The sequence below is a fragment of the Passer montanus genome, unplaced genomic scaffold (assembly GCF_014805655.1).
Source record: "Passer montanus isolate IOZ18808 unplaced genomic scaffold, ASM1480565v1 scaffold109, whole genome shotgun sequence".
In the NCBI taxonomy this organism is placed as follows: domain Eukaryota; kingdom Metazoa; phylum Chordata; class Aves; order Passeriformes; family Passeridae; genus Passer; species Passer montanus.
In genome coordinates, this window is record NW_024357502.1 from 1,028,742 (window position 1) to 1,049,147 (window position 20,406).

At 52.1% G+C, this 20,406-nt stretch overlaps 1 protein-coding gene across 6 annotated transcripts in view; it reads left to right on the forward strand.

Annotated features, from left to right (window-relative positions):
• The window catches only part of EXOC6B (exocyst complex component 6B), a 299,883-nt gene that overhangs the window by 179,475 nt on the left and 100,002 nt on the right, over positions 1 to 20,406 (forward strand). For all 6 annotated transcript variants that reach the window (XM_039723879.1, XM_039723889.1, XM_039723905.1 and 3 more), the window contains 10 exons: positions 1,449 to 1,532; positions 1,650 to 1,696; positions 4,503 to 4,623; positions 8,060 to 8,131; positions 8,449 to 8,546; positions 8,948 to 9,053; positions 9,946 to 10,055; positions 14,082 to 14,193; positions 15,807 to 15,941; positions 18,590 to 18,769. In XM_039723879.1, the coding sequence (XP_039579813.1) occupies positions 1,449 to 1,532; positions 1,650 to 1,696; positions 4,503 to 4,623; positions 8,060 to 8,131; positions 8,449 to 8,546; positions 8,948 to 9,053; positions 9,946 to 10,055; positions 14,082 to 14,193; positions 15,807 to 15,941; positions 18,590 to 18,769 (1,065 nt within the window). The remainder of the gene's footprint in view (positions 1 to 1,448; positions 1,533 to 1,649; positions 1,697 to 4,502; positions 4,624 to 8,059; positions 8,132 to 8,448; positions 8,547 to 8,947; positions 9,054 to 9,945; positions 10,056 to 14,081; positions 14,194 to 15,806; positions 15,942 to 18,589; positions 18,770 to 20,406) is intronic.

The window sequence follows — 20,406 nt, forward strand, 5'->3', positions numbered from 1 at the left end:
CTCTCTCTCTCCCTTGGCTCCCAAAAGTTCAAAGCAAGACGTTGTCCCTTCCCTGAGATGTTTGTGATCCAATTTCAGACAGAAAACAGGGCGGGTGTGGAGGAGGAGGAGGATGGGCAGGGATGAAACATCCAGGCTGGATGGCCCGGGGGCCGGGCGGGGGGAGCACATCCTGGGATCCTGAGGAGCTCCAGGATGGGGATGCTGGGGTGGAGCTGGTTTGGAGCAAAAATCACCCCAGAGGGGCCCCTCAGAGCCCAGCCCAGGTGTGATGGCCATGGGAAGGGGTCAGCTGTGGGGATGGAAATCCTCTGGACACTCAGAGCCGCGGAAAGCTGGGAAAATGAGCTGCAGAGTTTCATTCTCCCAGTGGTATGGAGTGGTCTTGAGGAGTGCTGTACCCCAAACACAGTCTGGAATGCTGTACCCCAAACACAGTCTGGAATGCTGTACCCCAAACACAGTCTGGAATTCACAGAATCCCAGGAGGGCTTGGTTGGAGGGACCTTCAGAGCCCATCCATGGGCAGGGAATCTTCAGCTACCCCAGGGTGCTCCAAGCCCAGTCCAAGCTGGCCTTTTCTTCCCCCTCTTTGTGTCTTTGGTGTCTTTTGGCCCCTCGTTCTCTTTGCTGACACCACCACTGGTTGTTTCGTGGAGCAATAAATCCAATATTTGTCCAGATTGTGGTCCAGGAAGCAGCTGGGCACATCCCTGTGTATTGGACTCGGTGTTTTCAGATCAACTCTTTAAACTCTGGTACTTGAATGGAATTTTGGAGGAAAGTCCCACATTTGTGCTTGAGGAACAGAGGGTTGGACGCTGAATGTGCCAACTCTGAGGTGACAGCAGGGCCAGGGCAGTGCCCTCGTCCCCTGTGCTGGCACTGCCGGGGCACCTCCAGTGCTGGGGAAGGGCTGGAGAATCCCTGAGGGAGCTGGGAAGGGGCTGCAGAATCCCTGAGGGAGCTGGGAAGGGGCTGCAGAATCCCTGAGGGAGCTGGGAAGGGGCTGCAGAATCCCTGAGGGAGCTGGGAAGGGGCTCAGCCTGGAGCAGAGGAGGCTCAGGGGCCCTTGTGGCTCTGCACAGCTCCTGCCAGGAGGGGACAGCCGGGGGGGTCGGGCTCTGCTCCAGGGAACAGGGACAGGAGCAGAGGGAACGGCCCCAGGGGAGCCTCAGGGTGGGCACTGGGAGGAATTTCCCCATGGAAAGGGGGTCAGGAGTTGGAAGTGCCCAGGGAGGGTTGGAGTCCCCATCCCTGAGGGATTTCACAGCCCTGTGGCTGTGGCGCTTGGGGACAGGGGCAGTGGTGGCCCTGGCAGTGCTGGCCATGGTTGCACTCACAGATCTCAGAGGGCTTTTCCAACCTCAGCGATTCCATGATTTACATTCCAAGTGCCCTCTTCCTGCACATCCTGAGGGCTGCAGTGACCCTTTCCTGTTTTCCAGGGAGCCCGGGAGACCTTTGAGAGCTACTACAGGAAGCAGAGGAGAAAACAAGCGCGGCTGGTGCTGCAGCCTCCCTCCAACATGGTCAGTTTGTCCTGCAAGCTCACCCCCAGCTCCTGCTGCCCCTGGCTCATCCCTAAAATCCCCCCTCGCCCTCGGCCACCTGGGTTTTAACCTCTGCTCCCTCTCTCTTTGTTGCAGCACGAAACTTTAGATGGCTACAGGAAGTATTTCAATCAAATTGTAGGGTAGGTGTTCCTTTTATACACGGCCCTGCTAAAAATGGGTGTCCTGGGCTGCTGAGGAGCCCAAAAAAAACGGGAGAGGAGGGAATGTTGGTATTTTTGGTGGTCCTCGAGGCCAAAACAAGACCAAAAAAAGAGGTGGTTTGTGCTTTTTAAGTGTTGTAAAGTTAATTTTATCTGCTTTGCTGGGGGGAGCGAGGAGGGACCTTCCAGCTCTTGTAGCAGACTGGGAATTTCTGGGAATTTTTTTTGAATTTCTGGGATTTTCTATGAAAATCTGGGATTTTCTATGAATTCATGGGATTTTCTATGAATTTCTGGGAATTTTAATGAATTTCTGGGAATTTCTGAGAAATTCTGGGATTTTTTATGAATTTCTTGAATTTTCTATGAATTTCTGGGAATTTTAATGAATTTCTGGAATTTTCTATGAATTTCTGGGAATTTTAATGAATTTCTGGGATTTTTTTTATGAATTTCTGGGATTTTTTATGAATTTCTGGAATTTTCTATGAATTTCTGGGAATTTTAATGAATTTCTGGGAATTTCTGGGATTTTTTTATGAATTTCTGGGATTTTCTCAGAATTTCTGGGATTTTTTTATAAATTTCTGGGGATTTCTGGGAAATTCTGGGAATTCCTGGGAATCTGAGGGTAAATGATCCCTGTGGATTATGTTCATCTTCTTACCCTGCTAATGACATGAATGGGCCCTCTGCCTTAATGGTTCTGGAATATTAAATAATTATTCTTTAATTATTTTCCTGCTGGAGGAGGTGATTCTCTGTTCCCCAGAGCTGCTTTTTTGTCACACTCAAATTTCAACAAAAATCTTCCCAAACTGAGCTCTGAGAGGAGAATTCCAAAGGCTGCTAATCCATAAAAATTGGATAGGATTTGTTCTTTCTTCAGCTCATAATGAGAATTAATTTCAATACCTGATTAAGACCACCACAAATTCCACGTGTGCTGCTCCCCTCGTGCAGCTCCCTGCTCCTGGCCTGGATTTCCTTGGAAAAAAACGCCTGGAAATTCATGTGCCACCATTTAAAATGCCCTCTCTCACCCTCATTCCCTGGAAAACACTTTTTTTTTGGAGCAGCAGGGTCGATAACTGGAGATTGGAGCAAATTGATTGTCGGGAAATTTGGGAGCACGTGGTGGGGCTGGGTGGGAGAGAGGATTTTCCCTGCAGTTCCAACAGTTTTCCCTGTACTTAAAACACTTTGCCTTGCAGATAAAGCAGTTTTCCCTGCAGATAAAGCACTTTTCCTTGCAGATAAAGCAGTTTTCCCTGCAGATAATGCATTTTTCCCTGCAGTTCCAATATTTTTCCCTGTACTTAAAGCAGTTTTCCCTGCAGATAAAGCAGTTTTCCCTGCAGATCAGCTCCCTGCTCCTGGCCTGGATTTCCTTGGGAAAAAACGCCTGGAAATTCGTGTGCCACCATTTAAAATGCCCTCTCTCACCCTCCTTCCCTGGAAAACACTTTTTTTTTGGAGCAGCAGGGTCGATAATTGGAGATTGGAGCAAATTGATTGTCGGGAAATTTGGGAGCACGTGGTGGGGCTGGGTGGGAGAGGGGATTTTCCCTGCAGTTCCAACAGTTTTCCCTGTACTTAAAACACTTTTCCTTGCAGATAAAGCAGTTTTCCCTGCAGATAAAGCACTTTTCCTTGCAGATAAAGCAGTTTTCCCTGCAGATAATGCATTTTTCCTTGCAGATAAAGCAGTTTTCCCTGCAGATAAAGTGTTTTTTCCTGCAGATAAAGTGTTTTTCCCTGCAGATAAAACGTTTTTCCCTGCAGATAAAGCAGTTTTCCCTGCAGATGAAGTGTTTTTTCCTGCAGATAAAGTGTTTTTCCCTGCAGATAAAACGTTTTTCCCTGCAGATAAAGCAGTTTTCCCTGCAGATGAAGTGTTTTTTCCTGCAGATAAAGTGTTTTTCCCTGCAGATAAAACGTTTTTCCCTGCAGATAAAGCAGTTTTCCCTGCAGATGAAGTGTTTTTTCCTGCAGATAAAGTGTTTTTCCCTGCAGATAAAACGTTTTTCCCTGCAGATAAAGCAGTTTTCCCTGCAGATGAAGTGTTTTTTCCTGCAGATAAAGTGTTTTTCCCTGCAGATAAAACGTTTTTCCCTGCAGATAAAGCACTTTTCCCTGTACTTAAAGTATTTTTCCCTGCAAATAAAACAGTTTCCCCTGCAAATAAAGAAGTTTTCCTTTGGATAAAGTGTTTTTCCCTGCAAATAAAGCAGTTTTCCCTGCAGATAAAGCAGTTTTCCCTGTACTTAAAGCATTTTCCCCTGAAAATAAAGCAGTTTTCCCTGCAGATAAAGCAGTTTTCCCTGCAGATAAAGCAATTTTCCCTGCAGATGAAGCAGTTTTCCCTGCAGACAAAGCAGTTTTCCCTGTACTTAAAGCATTTTTCCATGAAAATAAAGCAGTTTTCCCTGCGGATAAAGCAGTTTTCCCTGCAGTCAGAGCATTTTCCCCAGGTGTGATGGGATTCCTGCTGGCTGGAGCAGCGTTTAATCCGTGGTTCTTGTGGGAATAACGAGGCGGAGAGCTCGTGGAGGGGGAATTCTGCCTTTGTGTACACACCGAGCGGCACGGGGAGGGTTTTACCTCCCTCCTTCCTTTTACTGTAACCCAGTGCAATTAAAAACGAGGGAACAAACTGCTCGGAGCTGCCTGGATTTGCCAGATCCCCCAAAGCCCGCGGATGCTCCGGCCCCGCCCGAGGGGGCTCGGGGCCGTCCTTTGAGCCCTCAGATGTGCAGTTTTGGTGGCGTTTTCTGCGTTTCAGGTTCTTTGTGGTGGAGGATCACATCCTGCACACCACCCAGGGCCTGGTCACTCGGGCCTATATTGATGAGCTGTGGGAGATGGCCCTGTCCAAAACCATCGCGGCCCTCAGGACCCACTCCGTGAGTAAAAGCCCTGCAGAGCTCAGCTGTTGCTTGACTGTCCTTGACATGCTGCAGTTCTGCCTTTTTTTTTCTACCCCCCCTCCTCAGGGTTCTTTGTTTTCCCTCTTTTCCAATGAGTGTTTAAAGCACTGACACAGACACGCAGATAGTTCTCTTTCTCCAGGGTTTTTTAGCCTCTTGGTTGACTGCATTTCCCTGCCAAGCTCGATATTTTGAAGACTAAAACACTGGTTTTATGTTTTCATCATTATTTGATTCAGAATTTTTGAGGAGAACCAGCAGAGGGAGTTGATTTGTCCCAAAAAACTGGGGGGCAAAAGCATCTTCTTGGCACACCAAAGCATGACCTTGTGTGATGCAGAACCAGAGAATCCCAGGGTGGTTTGGGTTGGTTGGAAGGAACCTTAGAGATCATCTTCATGCCTTATATTTCATGGCTGAAAAGTGGGCTGAAAACGGGCTGAAAAACCAAATCCAGAGAGACAGAACCCCAGGAGAGAGCCAGGAGCACCTTGGGTGAAAATGTGGGAAGAGATGGACACGGATCTCTCTGATGAACCTGGATCTCTCTGGGATGAGGGACCCCAGGAGATTCCTGGTGTTCTCCGTCCCCATCCAGGTGACTGGAAAGTTGATTTTTCCCAAGAAACTGGGGGAGAAATGCATTGTTTTGGCACACAGGATCAGAGAATCCCACGGTGGTTTGGTTTGGAAGGGACCTTAGAGATCATCTTGATCGATAAAGCAATTTTCCCTGCAGATGAAGCAGTTTTCCCTGCAGACAAAGCAGTTTTCCCTGTACTTAAAGCATTTTTCCATGAAAATAAAGCAGTTTTCCCTGCGGATAAAGCAGTTTTCCCTGCAGTCAGAGCATTTTCCCCAGGTGTGATGGGATTCCTGCTGGCTGGAGCAGCGTTTAATCCGTGGTTCTTGTGGGAATAACGAGGCGGAGAGCTCGTGGAGGGGGAATTCTGCCTTTGTGTACACGCCGAGCGGCACGGGGAGGGTTTTACCTCCCTCCTTCCTTTTACTTTAACCCAGTGCAATTAAAAACGAGGGAACAAACTGCTCGGAGCTGCCTGGATTTGCCAGATCCCCCAAAGCCCGCGGATGCTCCGGCCCCGCCCGAGGGGGCTCGGGGCCGTCCTTTGAGCCCTCAGATGTGCAGTTTTGGTGGCGTTTTCTGCGTTTCAGGTTCTTTGTGGTGGAGGATCACATCCTGCACACCACCCAGGGCCTGGTCACTCGGGCCTATATTGATGAGCTGTGGGAGATGGCCCTGTCCAAAACCATCGCGGCCCTCAGGACCCACTCCGTGAGTAAAAGCCCTGCAGAGCTCAGCTGTTGCTTGACTGTCCTTGACATGCTGCAGTTCTGCCTTTTTTTTTCTACCCCCCCTCCTCAGGGTTCTTTGTTTTCCCTCTTTTCCAATGAGTGTTTAAAGCACCGACACAGACACGCAGATAGTTCTCTTTCTCCAGGGTTTTTTAGCCTCTTGGTTGACTGCATTTCCCTGCCAAGCTCGATATTTTGAAGACTAAAACACTGGTTTTATGTTTTCATCATTATTTGATTCAGAATTTTTGAGGAGAACCAGCAGAGGGAGTTGATTTGTCCCAAAAAACTGGGGGGCAAAAGCATCTTCTTGGCACACCAAAGCATGACCTTGTGTGATGCAGAACCAGAGAATCCCAGGGTGGTTTGGGTTGGTTGGAAGGAACCTTAGAGATCATCTTCATGCCTTATATTTCATGGCTGAAAAGTGGGCTGAAAACGGGCTGAAAAACCAAATCCAGAGAGACAGAACCCCAGGAGAGAGCCAGGAGCACCTTGGGTGAAAATATGGGAAGAGATGGACACGGATCTCTCTGATGAACCTGGATCTCTCTGGGATGAGGGACCCCAGGAGATTCCTGGTGTTCTCCGTCCCCATCCAGGTGACTGGAAAGTTGATTTTCCCCAGAAAACTGGGGGAGAAATGCATCTTTTTGGCACACAGGATCAGAGAATCCCAGAGTGGTTTGGTTTGGAGGGGATCTTAGAGATCGTCTTGATCCCTTAAATTTCATGGCTGAAAAACAGGCTGGAAATGGGCTAAAAATGGGCTGAAAAACCAAATGCAGAGAGACAGAACCCCAGGAGAGAGGCAGGAGCACCTTGGGTGAAAATGTGGGAAGAGATGGACACGGATCTCTCTGATGAACCTGGGATGAGGGACCCCAGGAGATTCCTGGTGTTCTCCATCCCCATCCAGGTGACTGCAAAGTCTCCTCCTTCCCCCCGAGCTCCTGTGCTGCCAGGGGGGATAAACACCAACCCTCCCCGGGCTGCAAACCTGTGTTTGTTTTTGTTTCAAGTGGGATTTTCTCGGAGCTGGGAGCAGGAGGCTGAGCCAGGCCCAGCCACGGGGTTTTTTTGCTGTTCCCAGCTTTGTTGCCACGCAGGTCGTTTCAAGTGGTGCCAGAAGGAGCGCACGGAGTGGCTGCCAGGGGAGGCTTTTGCAGCAATCACAAAACATTCCGTGGTTTCCCAACCTTGTGGCCACCACCAGCATTTGCCCTGAGTGCTCCCAGTTCAACCAGTGCCCTGCATCCCAAACTGGGATCTGAGGCTCTCACCTTGCCAAGGCTATTTCAGTCCTTCCAAGGCAGACAGATTTATCCCTGGATTTTCCTCCCCGCCACAGACAGGGACATCTTTAATCACTTGTGATGCTTCAGGGCATTATCTTTCTTCCTGACTCTCCTTTTTGGACAGGGAGATGGAAAACGTGTGTCTCCCAGTCCTTCCTGCTGATTAATGGAGCCGTTCCTCCTGGAGTTTCCAGCGAGCCTTAAATCCTGCTCCCTTTCCAGCCTGGGATCACTGATTCTATATTTGGGCAGCCTGTGTCTCAAACTTCACGTTTTTCAGCACGGGGAGGGATTTTTTTTAAATTTTTTTTTCCTTTTGGCTGCTCTTGGGAAGCCTTCGGGGGGACTGGGGCGGCTCTGGGGACCCTGAGCTGTGTCTGGGGGGTTTGGAGCAGGGTAAATCCCCATGCTGGAGCTGGAATCCAGCGTGTTTTCCCTTAGCCCAGGCCGTGGATGCCTGGCTGAGATGCTTCATTACCGTCAGACACAACACGGTAAATATTAAATGAGAGGCAAATGAAACGAGAGGGAAATATTAAATGTCACCCCGTCCCACGGTGACAACACCGTGGGAGCCATCTCCCCTCGCTGCCCAGAGGCTCCTGGGCAGTTTTAGAGACACCTCAGGGATCTGTGGGGCAGCCCAGAGAGCAGAGCCACCCTCACCAGTCCTGCCCTCGTGGGCTGGGGGTGAGGCTGCACTCCTTACCAGTGCCCTGGTGGCACAGAGGGGCTCAGGGCAGGGTTTGGGCTGTGCCACGCAGTGACAGCCGCGTTCTCCTCTCTGCCCTCCTCCCCAGTCCTACTGCTCCGACCCCAGCCTGGTGTTGGACCTGAAGAACCTCATTGTGCTCTTCGCCGACACGCTCCAGGTACGTGGGGCCTCTCCTGCTGCTCCCAGCTCTCCAGCAGTGCTTTGCTGCCTCAGCTGGGCTGGCCGAGCTCTTTTTTTGGCATTTCTGGGCGTGGATCACCTGAGGGACAGCCTGGCTTGGTCTGTGCAAGGACCAAGCGTGGCCACCTCAGCCGGCCCTTGGGCCTGGGACAGCTCTGGGTGCTGCTCCCTCGGTCAGTCACCCCCTGAGCCCCCCCAGTGCACCAGGGGTGCTGCTGGGGGAGGATTAAACACAGACAGGGATGCCCAGCTGCCTGGTGGTGGCTTCATTCCCTTCATGCTGCTGCTCTGCAGGGCTACGGCTTCCCCGTGAACCAGCTCTTCGACATGCTGCTGGAGATCCAGGACCAGTACAGCGAGACCCTGCTGAAGAAATGGGCAGGGGTCTTCAGGTGAGAGGCTCGGAAAGAACCTCCTGACACGGCCCTCACTGAGGGCTTCTGGGAGTTTCTGAGGGAGCAATTGTGAAATCATGGAATGGCTTGGGTGGGAAGGGACCTTAAAGCCCATCCAGGGCCACCCCTGCCATGGAGCTGCTGGAATAAATCCAGAGGAGACCCCGGAGCTGCCATGGCAGGGTGACACTGGGTGGGATTTAAGGTCCTTTCCCACCTAAATCATTCTGTGTCCTCCTTCCATCACTGAGCTGTGGCTGCTTTGGGATATCCCTGGCTGCTGCAGCAGGAATTTGGGATCACACCTTAGCCTGGCACCAGCCCCTGGGACTCTCCTGGCCCAGCAGGAAAACTTCCCCCTCACAGTTGTGTCCCTAACTGTTCTTTTCTTTTCCCAGAAATATCCTTGACTCAGACAACTACAGCCCCATCCCGGTGTCAAATGAAGAAGTTTATAGGAAAATCGTTGGACAGTTCCCATTCCAGGATGCTGAACTTGAAAAGGTAAATCTTGGGATGGGGAGCATGGCTTGGCCTGGCTGCTGGGGCAGGAGAACCTCACACCCTTTGTGGGCACTGAAAGCATCCAAAAAAACCCCTAAATCAGCCCCCCGATCCAAATTATTAGCAATAAAAGAGAAAGGAAAACAATGGAAAGAACAAATATTCCTCCCACGGGATGCATTTCTCCTGGTGTGGATGAGGGAAGTGGGATTTGTGTTCCTCTCAGAGTGTTCTGTCACACAGGTAGAAAAATCCTCTTCCACTGGCATTTTATTCCCATTTTTGGACCCTGGGATTGACCTTTATTGGTTTTAGTCTCATATTTTGAGAAAAAGAGCTCAAAAAAGTGATGGTTCTTGGCCTTTGCACAAGCCTGTGCTTGGAAAACCAAAGTGTGTCCAGATGTCCCCCAAATCCTAAATCCTGCCTGGCCCCGTGCTCCACACCTGGCAGGCAGCAAATCCAACCCTGGTGATCCCAGTTTAGGGTTCAGATTTCTGTGTCCTGCCCCAAAACTCAGTCCCAGGGTTCAGCTGCTCCCAGCTCTGAGTGCTGGGGGTAAAAGCTGGGAAAATCTGGTGTTGGAAAACCTGTTTGCTCCTGGTTTTTGGGGTCACTGGGCAGCACCTGGGGGAGGTGAGCAGGAAAACGCCTCCTGCATGGTGGGGGAGGAATTCCAGGTGTTCCCAAGGAGGGAGGGGGAGTTGGGAGAGGAACTGAGGGAATGGCCCCAAAGCCCTCCTGCTCCAGGTGCCATTTGTGATCATCTGCTCTCCCCCTTGCCTGAAGTGTTGATAAATCCCGGGATAAATCCCAGAACTGCTTTGCCTGCCTGGAAGGGCCCTCCCTGCTGCCCCTGTTCTCCCTCTGGAGTTGTCCCCCTGTTTTCCAGCAACCCTTCCCAAAGAAGTTCCCCTTCTCGGAGTTCGTGCCCAAGGTTTACAGCCAGATCAAGGAGTTCATCTACGCCTGCCTCAAGTTCTCCGAGGACCTGCACCTCAGGTGGGAAACGTGCCCTGAGAGAGCTCAGTTCAGACGTGGATCCTCTCCCTCCCCCTTTGGATGGAGCCTGTCCAGGCTCTGGAGCAGTGGGATTTTAACTGGACACGTCTTCTCCTGTAGGGGGGGATCCCAGGATGGTTTGGGCTGGGAGGAACTTTGGGGATCATCTCCAAACCCATCACAGGGACAGCTCCAAGCCTCCTCCAGCCTGGCCTTGGGCACTTCCAGGGAATTCCACACTCCCAGGACAATCCCAGTGTGGGCTGTTTCCTCCAAGATGTCTCTGTGTCATTCTTTTAATCAATAATTGAAGGCAGGTGTCTGCAGAAGGGCTGTGGTGGCCACTCGTCACCAGGGCCTGCTGCTGGAACAGCTCTGATCCCCCTGACTCCTCCCCAAGGAATGGGAATCCCGTGGTTCCATGAAAGTGTTGTCAGGAAGACTCTGAGGGTTGGATTTTTGGTCAGGAACGAGTTTCAGCTGCTGGTTTCGTGCTTTTGTTGTTCTTGTTTCTTCGGGGAGTTTATATACAAATAATGTGAATTTTTTTTTTTTTTAAAGCCTGCAAAATATTCCATGTGTTTACCCTCCCTGCTCCATCCCGGGGTGCTTTGATGCTCGTTTCACCCATGTGTACGTGTGTGAGACTGAAAACCAGCGGGGTCTGCCAGGAGCTGGGAGCTGGGGCTCTGCCTCTGCATCAGCAGCGTTTGTAGCTCGGGAGAGGCTCAGAAATGCAGGAGGAGACTGGAGGGATTCCCAGGGATGCTCCTTCCCTTCCCTGGGCAAACACCAGGCTGGACTGGGGTGTGGGGAGTTCCACCTCCTTGGGAGCTTCGTGTCCTGGCCGTGACCTGACCCCGGAGCTGCTGCAGGGCTGGAGCCCCTCTGCTCTGGAGCCAGCCTGCAGAGCTGGGAATGTTCCCTGGAGAAGGGAAGGCTCCAGGCAGAGCTCAGAGCCCCTGGCAGGGCCTGCAGGGGCTCCAGGAGAGCTGCAGAGGGACTGGGGACAAGGGACAGAGGGACAGGACACAGGGAATGGCTGCCACTGGCCAAGGGGAGATTGGGCTGGGATCTTGGCAAGGAATTGCTGGCTGGGAGGGTGGGCAGGGGCTGGGCTGGAATTGCCAGAGCAGCTGTGGCTGCCCCTGGATCCCTGGCAGTGCCCCAGGCCAGGTTGGACATTGGGGCTTGGCTCCACCTGGGACAGTGGGAGGTGTCCCTGGAGTTGGATCCAAATGGGATTTGAGGTCCTTTCCCACCCAACCCATCCCATGCATGCCCCGTGGCTGCTGTGGAGCTGGGACAGCTCTGGGAACTCAATGGCCATTCCAGTGCCTGCCCCAGGCTCTCCAGGATTTTCCTGCTCTCCTTGGAGCCGGGAATGCTGATTTGGAGAGTCCCTTTCCCCGTGGGTTGCTTTGGGAGCTCAGAAGTTTCTCTCCTGTTTTCCACCTCCTCCTTGCAGTGGTGGCAGCTTCTCCTCTCTGCTGGTGGCCCCAGGGCCCTTCACCCCGGGCTCCCTGACCCTTTGCAGAGCCCATCCCCGGGGGTGCTGCTGCCCAGCCCTTCCCGTGGCCGGGACGAGTGGCCCTGGCAGGGCAGGGAGCAGAGGTGTCCCCGTGGCTCCCTCCCGGGGCTCCCTGTGCACCCGTTATTAAAATTCCATTCCACATTGGATTTTCCAGCCCTGTCGGAGCGGCGGGGGGAGGGGAGCCCCGCTGCAGCTCTCGGAGCCAAACATTTGGAATATTTCTCTGCAAACCCCCGTTGACACTTTCTTCATTTCACCCTGACAGCTTGAATTAGGTTTTATTAGGAAGCTCGGCTACAAAGCCGGCAGCGAGTTCCCTTTTCTCTTCCCTTTCTTTTTTTTCCCCTGGCCCTGTCATTTAGGGAGCACCCCGGAGTGCTGGGGGTCAGCCCGTCACTCACAGGGGCCTGGGGGTCACCACAGCTGCCACGGGATCCGGGACAGGAGCTGTCATTATCCCAGACAGTTCCCTTCAAGCCTTTTCCTGCGCAGCACAGCCCGTGGCGGAAAGGGGAGCTCCCATTTTATGGGTTTTTTTTGTTTTTTTCTCCCCCCTTCCACTAATTATTTTGTTGAAGCAGCTCCTTGTGTTTGTTGGATGGGAGGGTTCTCCTTGATGTGGGAGTTATTTCACTTGAGGAGAGTTTGGAGCTGCGGATGGGTTTGTAGGGTTTGGAATTTTTATTATTGGCACTATTAATTGGATTAGAGCAGGAAAACTTCCTTTATCTCCTCAGCACTTTTGCCTTTTTACAAGGTGAGTTCATCAGGTTGCCTTTAAAAGTATCCCATTGCTTTTTCCAGTGGAATTTCCTACTGGAAAATAGGGAGTATCTCTGGAAAACAGTGGGTGGAAGGGTGATCAGCTCTAATCCACTAGGGCTTGGGTTTGGGTTGGATTTTTGCAAACAAAGCCCCAATCCTGGAAGAATTTGGGATACAAAGTGCAGGGACACCTCCCACTATCCCAGGCTGCTCCAAGCCCCAGTGTCCAGCCTGGCCATGGACACTTGCAGGGATCCAGGGCAGCCACAGCAAATTTGGGAATTCCACTCCAGGGCCTCACCGCCCTCCCAGCCCAGAATTCCTTCCCAAGATCCCACCCTGCCCATTCCTGCCCCCCACTTGCAGCATCCCAACATCCCCCACCTTTCTCCCGGGATAACTTCAAGGTTGGCTTTTGTTTCCCACGTCAATCCCAGCTTTGTGGCGTGGCCCCTCTGTCAGGTGGAGCAGGAGAAGGAGCCAAAGGTCAGGGGCTCCATTTACCGGGATAATCAGAGTTACTTCCCAGCCTTCCCGTTGGGAATTCCCTCTCCTGCCCCTCCTGCAGGAGACAATTCCCACTGCTGTCAGGGTTAATCCAGAGCCAAGCACGGATCCAAGGAGCCTCTGGCAGGGGGGGTTTGCAAAACCTCCTGGAGAAAGGAGAGGTGGCACCGTGAGCACCTCGGAGGGGCTGAACCCCCAAATTCCAGCGGGGCAGCTGCTCCAGACACCTGGGAAAGGGCAGGAATGGGCTGCAGGAGTTTGCAGTCTGGTGTTCCAGGGCTGGAGCCAGGCTGGGAGAGCTGGGAATGTTCCCCTGGAGAAGGGAAAATTCCAGAGAATCCTCAGAGTCCCTGAAGGGGCTCCAGGAGAGCTGCAGAGGGACTGGGGACAAGGGACAGAGGGACAGGACACAGGGAATGGCTGCCACTGGCCAAGGGGAGATTGGGCTGGGATCTTGGCAAGGAATTGCTGGCTGGGAGGGTGGGCAGGGGCTGGGCTGGAATTGCCAGAGCAGCTGTGGCTGCCCCTGGATCCCTGGCAGTGCCCAAGGCCAGGCTGGATCCACCTGGGACAGTGGGAAATGTCCCTGCCATGGATGGGGTGGAATGGGATGGGATTTAAGGTCGCTTCCCACCCAAACCATTCTGGGAGGTGGGAGCTGTGCTGTGCTGAGGAGTCTCTGTGTGGAAATCCAGGGATCATTGGAAGTGTGTCCTTCTAAACCCATTCTCTGTGACTTCACTCACTTTTGCAGTTTTTCCAGTTTCCTTTTAAGGTCCCTTCCAACCTAACCCTAACCCTAACCCTTGACCATTCCATGGTTCTGTAATTTTGTCTAAAAGCCTGGAAGGGGCTGAGAGGGGAATTTTGGGGGATTTCATCTGGGGTTTCACCACTGGAGATCTTTTCCCTTGTGCTGAACATCCAACCCCCAGTGTTGGGGTAAGGTTGTGTTGATGCCATGGATGGCTCTTCCTTGGGCTGGACCAGCCCCTCTTGGTGGGAGGCTGAGGAATGTGGGATCTGCAGGTGTTCATCCTCCTGAAACACGGATAAAAAAGCCTAAATTGTTGTATTTTGATGCATTTCAAACATCAGCTCCCGTGAGGGCTGTTCAGGGGTGAGGCAGAGGAGAGTTGGGAAGGAGGATGAGGAGAATTCCCAGGGATTTTCCTTTCGTGGTGCATCTTGCAAATTCCTCTTTAACTTTTACTTGGCAGCTCCACGGAAGTCGATGACATGATCAGAAAATCCACAAATCTGCTGCTGACCCGGACCCTCAGCAACTGTTTACAGAACGTCATCAAGAGGAAAAACGTTGGACTGACCGAGGTGGGATTGGGATTCCCTTGGGAATGGAGCCACAGGGAATGGCTTCCCACTGCCAGAGGGCAGGGATGGATGGGATCTTGGAAAGGAATTCCAGGGTGGGCAGGGGCTGGGCTGGAATTCCCAGATTTGTTGTGGCTGCTCCTGGATCCCTGGCAGTGTCCAAGGCCAGGTTGGACACTGGGGCTTGGATCCACCTGGGACAGTGGGAGGTGTTGGGGTCGGAATTAAATCATCTTTGAGGTTCCTTCCAAGCCAAACCATTCCTGGATTGTCTGATTCCAGGGGAGGGTGACAGGAGGTGCCTTGGAGCTCCTTCAGGCACCTTTAGAAGTGCTGGTTTGGAGCATTCCATGAAAAATTTGCCTGGAAAACTGCTCAGAGTTGTACAAAGCGAGGAACTGCAGCTTGTGGGAAAGCGAAAAGATTTCTTTGCCCTCTTCATTGGTTGTGAATTTTGCCCTCTTTGTTTTGGGCAATGTTACGAATATGGGTTAAAGTCAGAGGACTTCAGGGAGGAGCAGAGAGCATCCAAGAAGGAAATGTGAGGGAAGGTGGAATCAATCCTCATTTTCAGGTGATGTTTGAATGGATTCAGCACATTGCTGCAGCACAAACCCTAATTTGGGATTTTCTTTCCACGGTCCATTCTTTTTTTTTTTTGTACAAAATCAGGTTTCTGATTATTTTAATCCATGTAAATCTGCAGGTCCCCTGGACAGGTGGGACCTCTGGGTATTAAACAAGGTGTTGCTAATTGCTGGTATTAAACAAGGAGTTACTACTTGTTTACTTAATTATTGCTGCCTTGCATCGTGTCAACCAAGACTTTCCCTTCCCAACTTCTCATTTCTCCCAGACATCCCACAGCTCCTCTGGACACCCCGTTCCAGTTCTGCACCTTTCCAGTGTCTCTTCTCCTTCCCTGTGTCCAGGCTGAACCTCTCAAGGTGTCACCACCACCCTTCTGATGTCACCAGCACCAGTGCTGGGACCCTTGTGGTGTCACTTCACAATTTCTGTGCCTGCACCTTTGAAACTGCTGATGAATCCAATCTCCTTCAGATCTGGGAGCGTTTCCAAACCCTTCCTGCATGGGAGGTGGCTCCAGACAGCCCCACCACGCTGCAGCAATGAAATGACATTTCCAGCAATGGAATGACACCAAGCCAGGGCGTTCTGCTGCCCCAGGGGCTGGCAGAGATCTGCTCACCCCACACCTGCCAGAGCCAAACCTCGTGGTTCCTTTGTTCAGGGCCCGTGTGATGCTGCTCCGTGTCACTCAAGTTTGGGGTATTTTTCGGGTTCAGTGGCAGCCAGGAGCCTCCTGATTTGTCCTGGCAGTTTTTTGGGGAGCCCTGAGTGACAGCTCAATGTAGGAAAGTCCTTAAAAAGAAAAAATCACCACTGGTATTAGTGGTTGTCATGGGAAATGCTTCCCCCCCAAAATTATTGTGGATTTAGGTGTTGTTAAAGCAGGAGAGACTGGAGCCCGTAGCAAAGCTCGGTGTTTGCACAGCGTCAGCTTTTTACGCCAGGTTTGCATGGAGTTGGCATCCCCTCCTCCCCTGGCACGGCCCTGGCAGCGGGGCTGAAACCCTTCTCTGCCTCCCCAGCTGGTGCAGATCATCATCAACACCACCCACCTGGAGAAATCCTGCAAGTTCCTGGAGGAGTTCATCACCAACATCACCAACGTCCTGCCCGAGACCGTGCACACCACCAAGCTCTACGGGACCACCACCTTCAAGGTGAGCGGGCAGGGTCCCACCCCTGGGTGGGTGCTGGGAGGGCTCTGCTCAGGAGGCCTCAGGGGCAGCTGGGCTGAGCCCAGGGGTAATTCCGGCCTGTTTTGGGGAGGTTGCGCCATCGCTTTGGGTTTGTCCTTCGGAGAATTGCTCCTGTCGAGATCATGGGAGGTTGTGTCCTTAATTTACAGCCTTAATTAGCTAAAGGATTAAGGAGATCTTAAACAAAAGCCTGATATTTCTTATTTAAATAAATCCTCACTTTGCTGTTGGAGTGCTGTGTCATGGATGTCAGGTTTCTCTTCCACCCAGGAAAAAGATTTTCAGAATTTATATTTCTCCATCCTTCCATTCCTTTTAGCATTATCCCCTAAAAATCAGGGTTGACAGAAACTCCCAGATTTTCCAGCCTTTAAATCCCACTCCAGGAGCGCTCACCCAGGTGCTTTATATGGGATCTGGTTGTGTCAAGTGTGGGGTGTCCCATGGAGATCCAGAGGTGGGAACAGCAGGAATGGGTTTGGTGAGGCTTTGCCTTGGGGTGACTCCCCTCGTGTCCCCAGGGAAGTCCATCCTGGCTTTATCCACCTCTTTGGCCTAAAGCTGAGTGTCCTGTCCCTGCTCTGGCAGGGAGGCTCCTGGAGCCCAGCCCTGCACTGGGTTTGGTGGGGTTTCCATAGGGGATGTTCCTCTCCCAGCTCAGAATCACAGGATATTCTGAGCTGTAGGACCCACAGGGATCATCAGCTCTGGAACAGCCCATCCAGGGGATGAACACCACCGGGATCCCACCACTGGAGCCACATCGCCTCTGGATTTGTCCTCAGGTCACATCAGGGGCAGAATCCAGCTTGGTCCTGCCCACCACAGCCTGCTGGTCCCTGTCCCACCTGCCCGAGGCTGCAGCAGCCTCGTGGGTGCTGCCCTGAGCTTTGGGATTGTGTCAGATCCCAGTCTAAAGGTTGGGTAGAGCTCCCACCCTGTTAGTGGGTGATGTGGAGCCCCCATCCCCTGTGGGGTCTTAGTGGTATGGAGCCCCCATCCTGTATAGGATTTTGCTGGTTTGGAGCCCTCATCCCATGTCGGATTTTGGTGGTATGGAGCCCTCATCCCAAATAGGATTTTTGTGGTGTGGAGCCCCCATCCCATGTAGGATTTTGCTGGTTTAGAACCCCCATCCCAAGTAGAATTTTGCTGGTTTGAGGCCCCAATCCCATGCAGGATTTTGGTGGTTTAGAGCCCCCATCCCATGTAGGATTTTGGTGGTGTGGAGCCCCCATCCCATGTAGGATTTTAGTGGTGTGGAGCCTCCATTACATGTAGGATTTTGCTAGTGTGAAGCCCCCATCCCATGTAGGATTGTGCTGTTTTAGAGTCCCTATCCCGTGTAGGATTTTGGTGGTTTGGAGCTCCCATCTCACATAGGATTTTGGTGGTGTGGAGCCCCCATCCCATGTAGGATTGTGCTGTTTTAGAGTCCCTATCCCGTGTAGGATTTTGGTGGTATGGAGCTCCCATCTCACATAGGATTTAGGTGGTGTGGAGCCCCCATCCCATGTAGGATTGTGCTGTTTTAGAGTCCCTATCCCGTGTAGGATTTTGGTGGTATGGAGCTCCCATCTCACATAGGATTTAGGTGGTGTGGAGCCCCCATCCCATGTAGGATTGTGCTGTTTTAGAGTCCCTATCCCGTGTAGGATTTTGGTGGTATGGAGCTCCCATCTCACATAGGATTTAGGTGGTGTGGAGCCCCCATCCCATGTAGGATTGTGCTGTTTTAGAGTCCCTATCCCGTGTAGGATTTTGGTGGTATGGAGCTCCCATCTCACATAGGATTTAGGTGGTGTGGAGCCCCCATCCCATGTGGGATTTTAGTGGTGTGGAGCCTCCATTACATGTAGGATTTTGCTATGTGAAGCCCCCATCCCATGTAGGATTTTGCTGTTTTAGAGTCCCTATCCCGTGTAGGATTTTGGTGGTGTGGAGCCCCCATCCCATGTAGGACATTGATGGTTTAGAGCCCTCATCCTATGTAGGATTTTGCTGGTTTGAGACCCCAATCCCATGTCACATTTTGCTGGTTTGAAGGCCCCATCCCATGTAGGATTTTGCTGGTTTGGAGACCCCATCCCACGTGGGGATTTGGTGGTGTAGAGCCCTCATCCTGTGTAGGATATTGCTGGTTTGGAGCCCCCATCCCATGTAGGATTTTGCTCGTTCGAAGCCCCCATCCCCTGTGGCGTCTCAGTGGTGTGGAGCCCCCATCCCATGTAGGATTTTGTTGGTGTGGATCCCCCATCCCAAGTAGGATTTTGCTGGTTTGAGGCCCCAATCCCATGGAGGATTATGCTTGTTCGAAGCCCCCATCCCATGTAGGATTTTGCTGATTTGGAGCCCCTATCCCATGTAGGATTTTGGTGGTGTGGAGCCCCCATCCCATGCAGGATTTTGCTGATTTGGAGCCCCCATCCCATGTAGGATTTTGTTGGTTTGGAGCTCCCATCCCATGTAGGATTTTGCTGTTGTGGAGGCCACATCCCATGCAGGATTTTTGTGGTGTGGAGCCTCCATCCCATGTAGGATTTTGCTGCTTCGGAGCCCCCATCCCATGTCGGATTTTCCCCCCATCCCACGCCGTGTCCCATTCCCAGGACGCCCGTCACGCTGCCGAGGAGGAGATCTACACCAACCTGAACCAGAAGATCGACCAGTTCCTGCAGCTGGCCGACTACGACTGGATGGCCCTGGAGCCGGGCAGCCGGGCCAGCGACTACCTGGTGGATCTGATCGGCTTCCTGCGCAGCACCTTCGCCGTGTTCACCCACCTCCCGGTGAGCCCGCCCTCCCTCCCGCTCCCGCGGGACCCCAAACCCGCTGGGGTGTGGTGGAAACAGGGCCTGGCGCCGTGCAGGATGTAGGAAAAATTCTGATTTCAAAGGAGGGTGTTGCACGTGTCGCCGCGAGCTGGGCTTCAGGAGTCTCCCAGTTATTTGCAATTATTTAGTGTTGTGGGATTGAGGCACTATCCCAGCCCACCATGTACCAGCAGGATCATAGTTTATTCCCCACCTGTATTCCAGATATTTTAACTTCCACTTAATGCCCATCCAGGATTTTTTTTCCCCAGAAAATCCAGCCTATGGGAGCGTTACTCAAACTACAGCTGCATTTCCAAGTGTTTGTCAAGTCCCTGATGCCTCCCATCCCAATATTACTCCCTTGCAAGGCACCATATGTTTCTTTCTTCTCTCTGCTGTCTAAAGTGCCTGTGTTTATGCTGCTGTTGCCATCAGAAATGTGCTTTATGTTGCTTTTTGCAGTTGGCTGAGTGGTGTCTCATTGGTAGGAAAAATCCAATCACCAGGGAGATTCCTTTTTTGCTCCAGCAGCTTTTTTTCCTCCTCTAAAATGGGATTTGTTTTGAGCTGTGTGGATACACTCTCGGGAGGATCAGCAGGTATTTTGAAACAGCAAATCCCCCTGAACTCTGTGGTTGTTCTAAAAGCAATTTCAGATCTTCCTTTCTTTACGAAACTGGGATTTATTTGCCGCTTTCACGAGCTGGGAATAAACAGGAAGGGAAGATTTAATATTCCCCAGTGGCAGCTTCCTTCATTCTGTCCATGCCCTGGGATTCTCCTCTGGAAGGAGGTCCCACCCTCCAGAGCTGTTTTGGAGGTGTTACACCCCCAAACTGTGCTGGCTCTTGTCTCTGGGCATCCCCATCCCAGCGGGAAGATCTGGGAGCAGGGGCAGCTCTGGCTGATTTTCTGTGGGGGAAGAGCCCCCAAAAGGGGACTGGCACTGGCTTCCCCTCTGCTCTGCACCTGTGTGGAGGAGAAGTGGCTTCCTCAGCTCTGTTATCAGTGGGACAAACTGGTGAATAAGCTGATTAATGAAGTGTTGAGCAGAGAGGTGGGGAGGACTTGGATCCATCTCCCCCGCCAGGTTTGTCCCAAATGTCCCCATGCAGGTGTCCTGTGGCAGGTGCCTTCCAAAGCCAGGAGATGCTGGAAATGGCTGGATTTCTCCTTAAAAAAGGAGCTCTGGGTTGGTTTAGCACCTGGAGGCTTCCACCCATCACGCTGGGAACCCTCAGGAGCCAGTAATGGGATCTGACAGGGAGATTGGTCTCTGCAGCAGAGCATGAAGCAGCAGAGATGAGCTGGGGGGAGGAAGCCCACGGTGATTTATGAGGTGGGCCAGGAGTGATTTATCTTCCTTAAATATTAATGTTTCCTTTTGGAGCCACTCAGGGTTGGTTTGGAGGCTGGGAGGACTTGAATTGGTCTAAAAAGCACCAGGACAGATCGAGGCAGCCTTTTGTCCTCCAGAACTGGGCTAGAAAAACCTCAGCTGAGGAGAAGTTTGGATTTGCTGGGCAGCCCCTGAGCTCCAGAGCCTCCCCAAAGCCTGGGGAGACAGGGCAGGCTCCTCAGCCTGGTTTGGGCAGCCTCAGGTCTGGGAC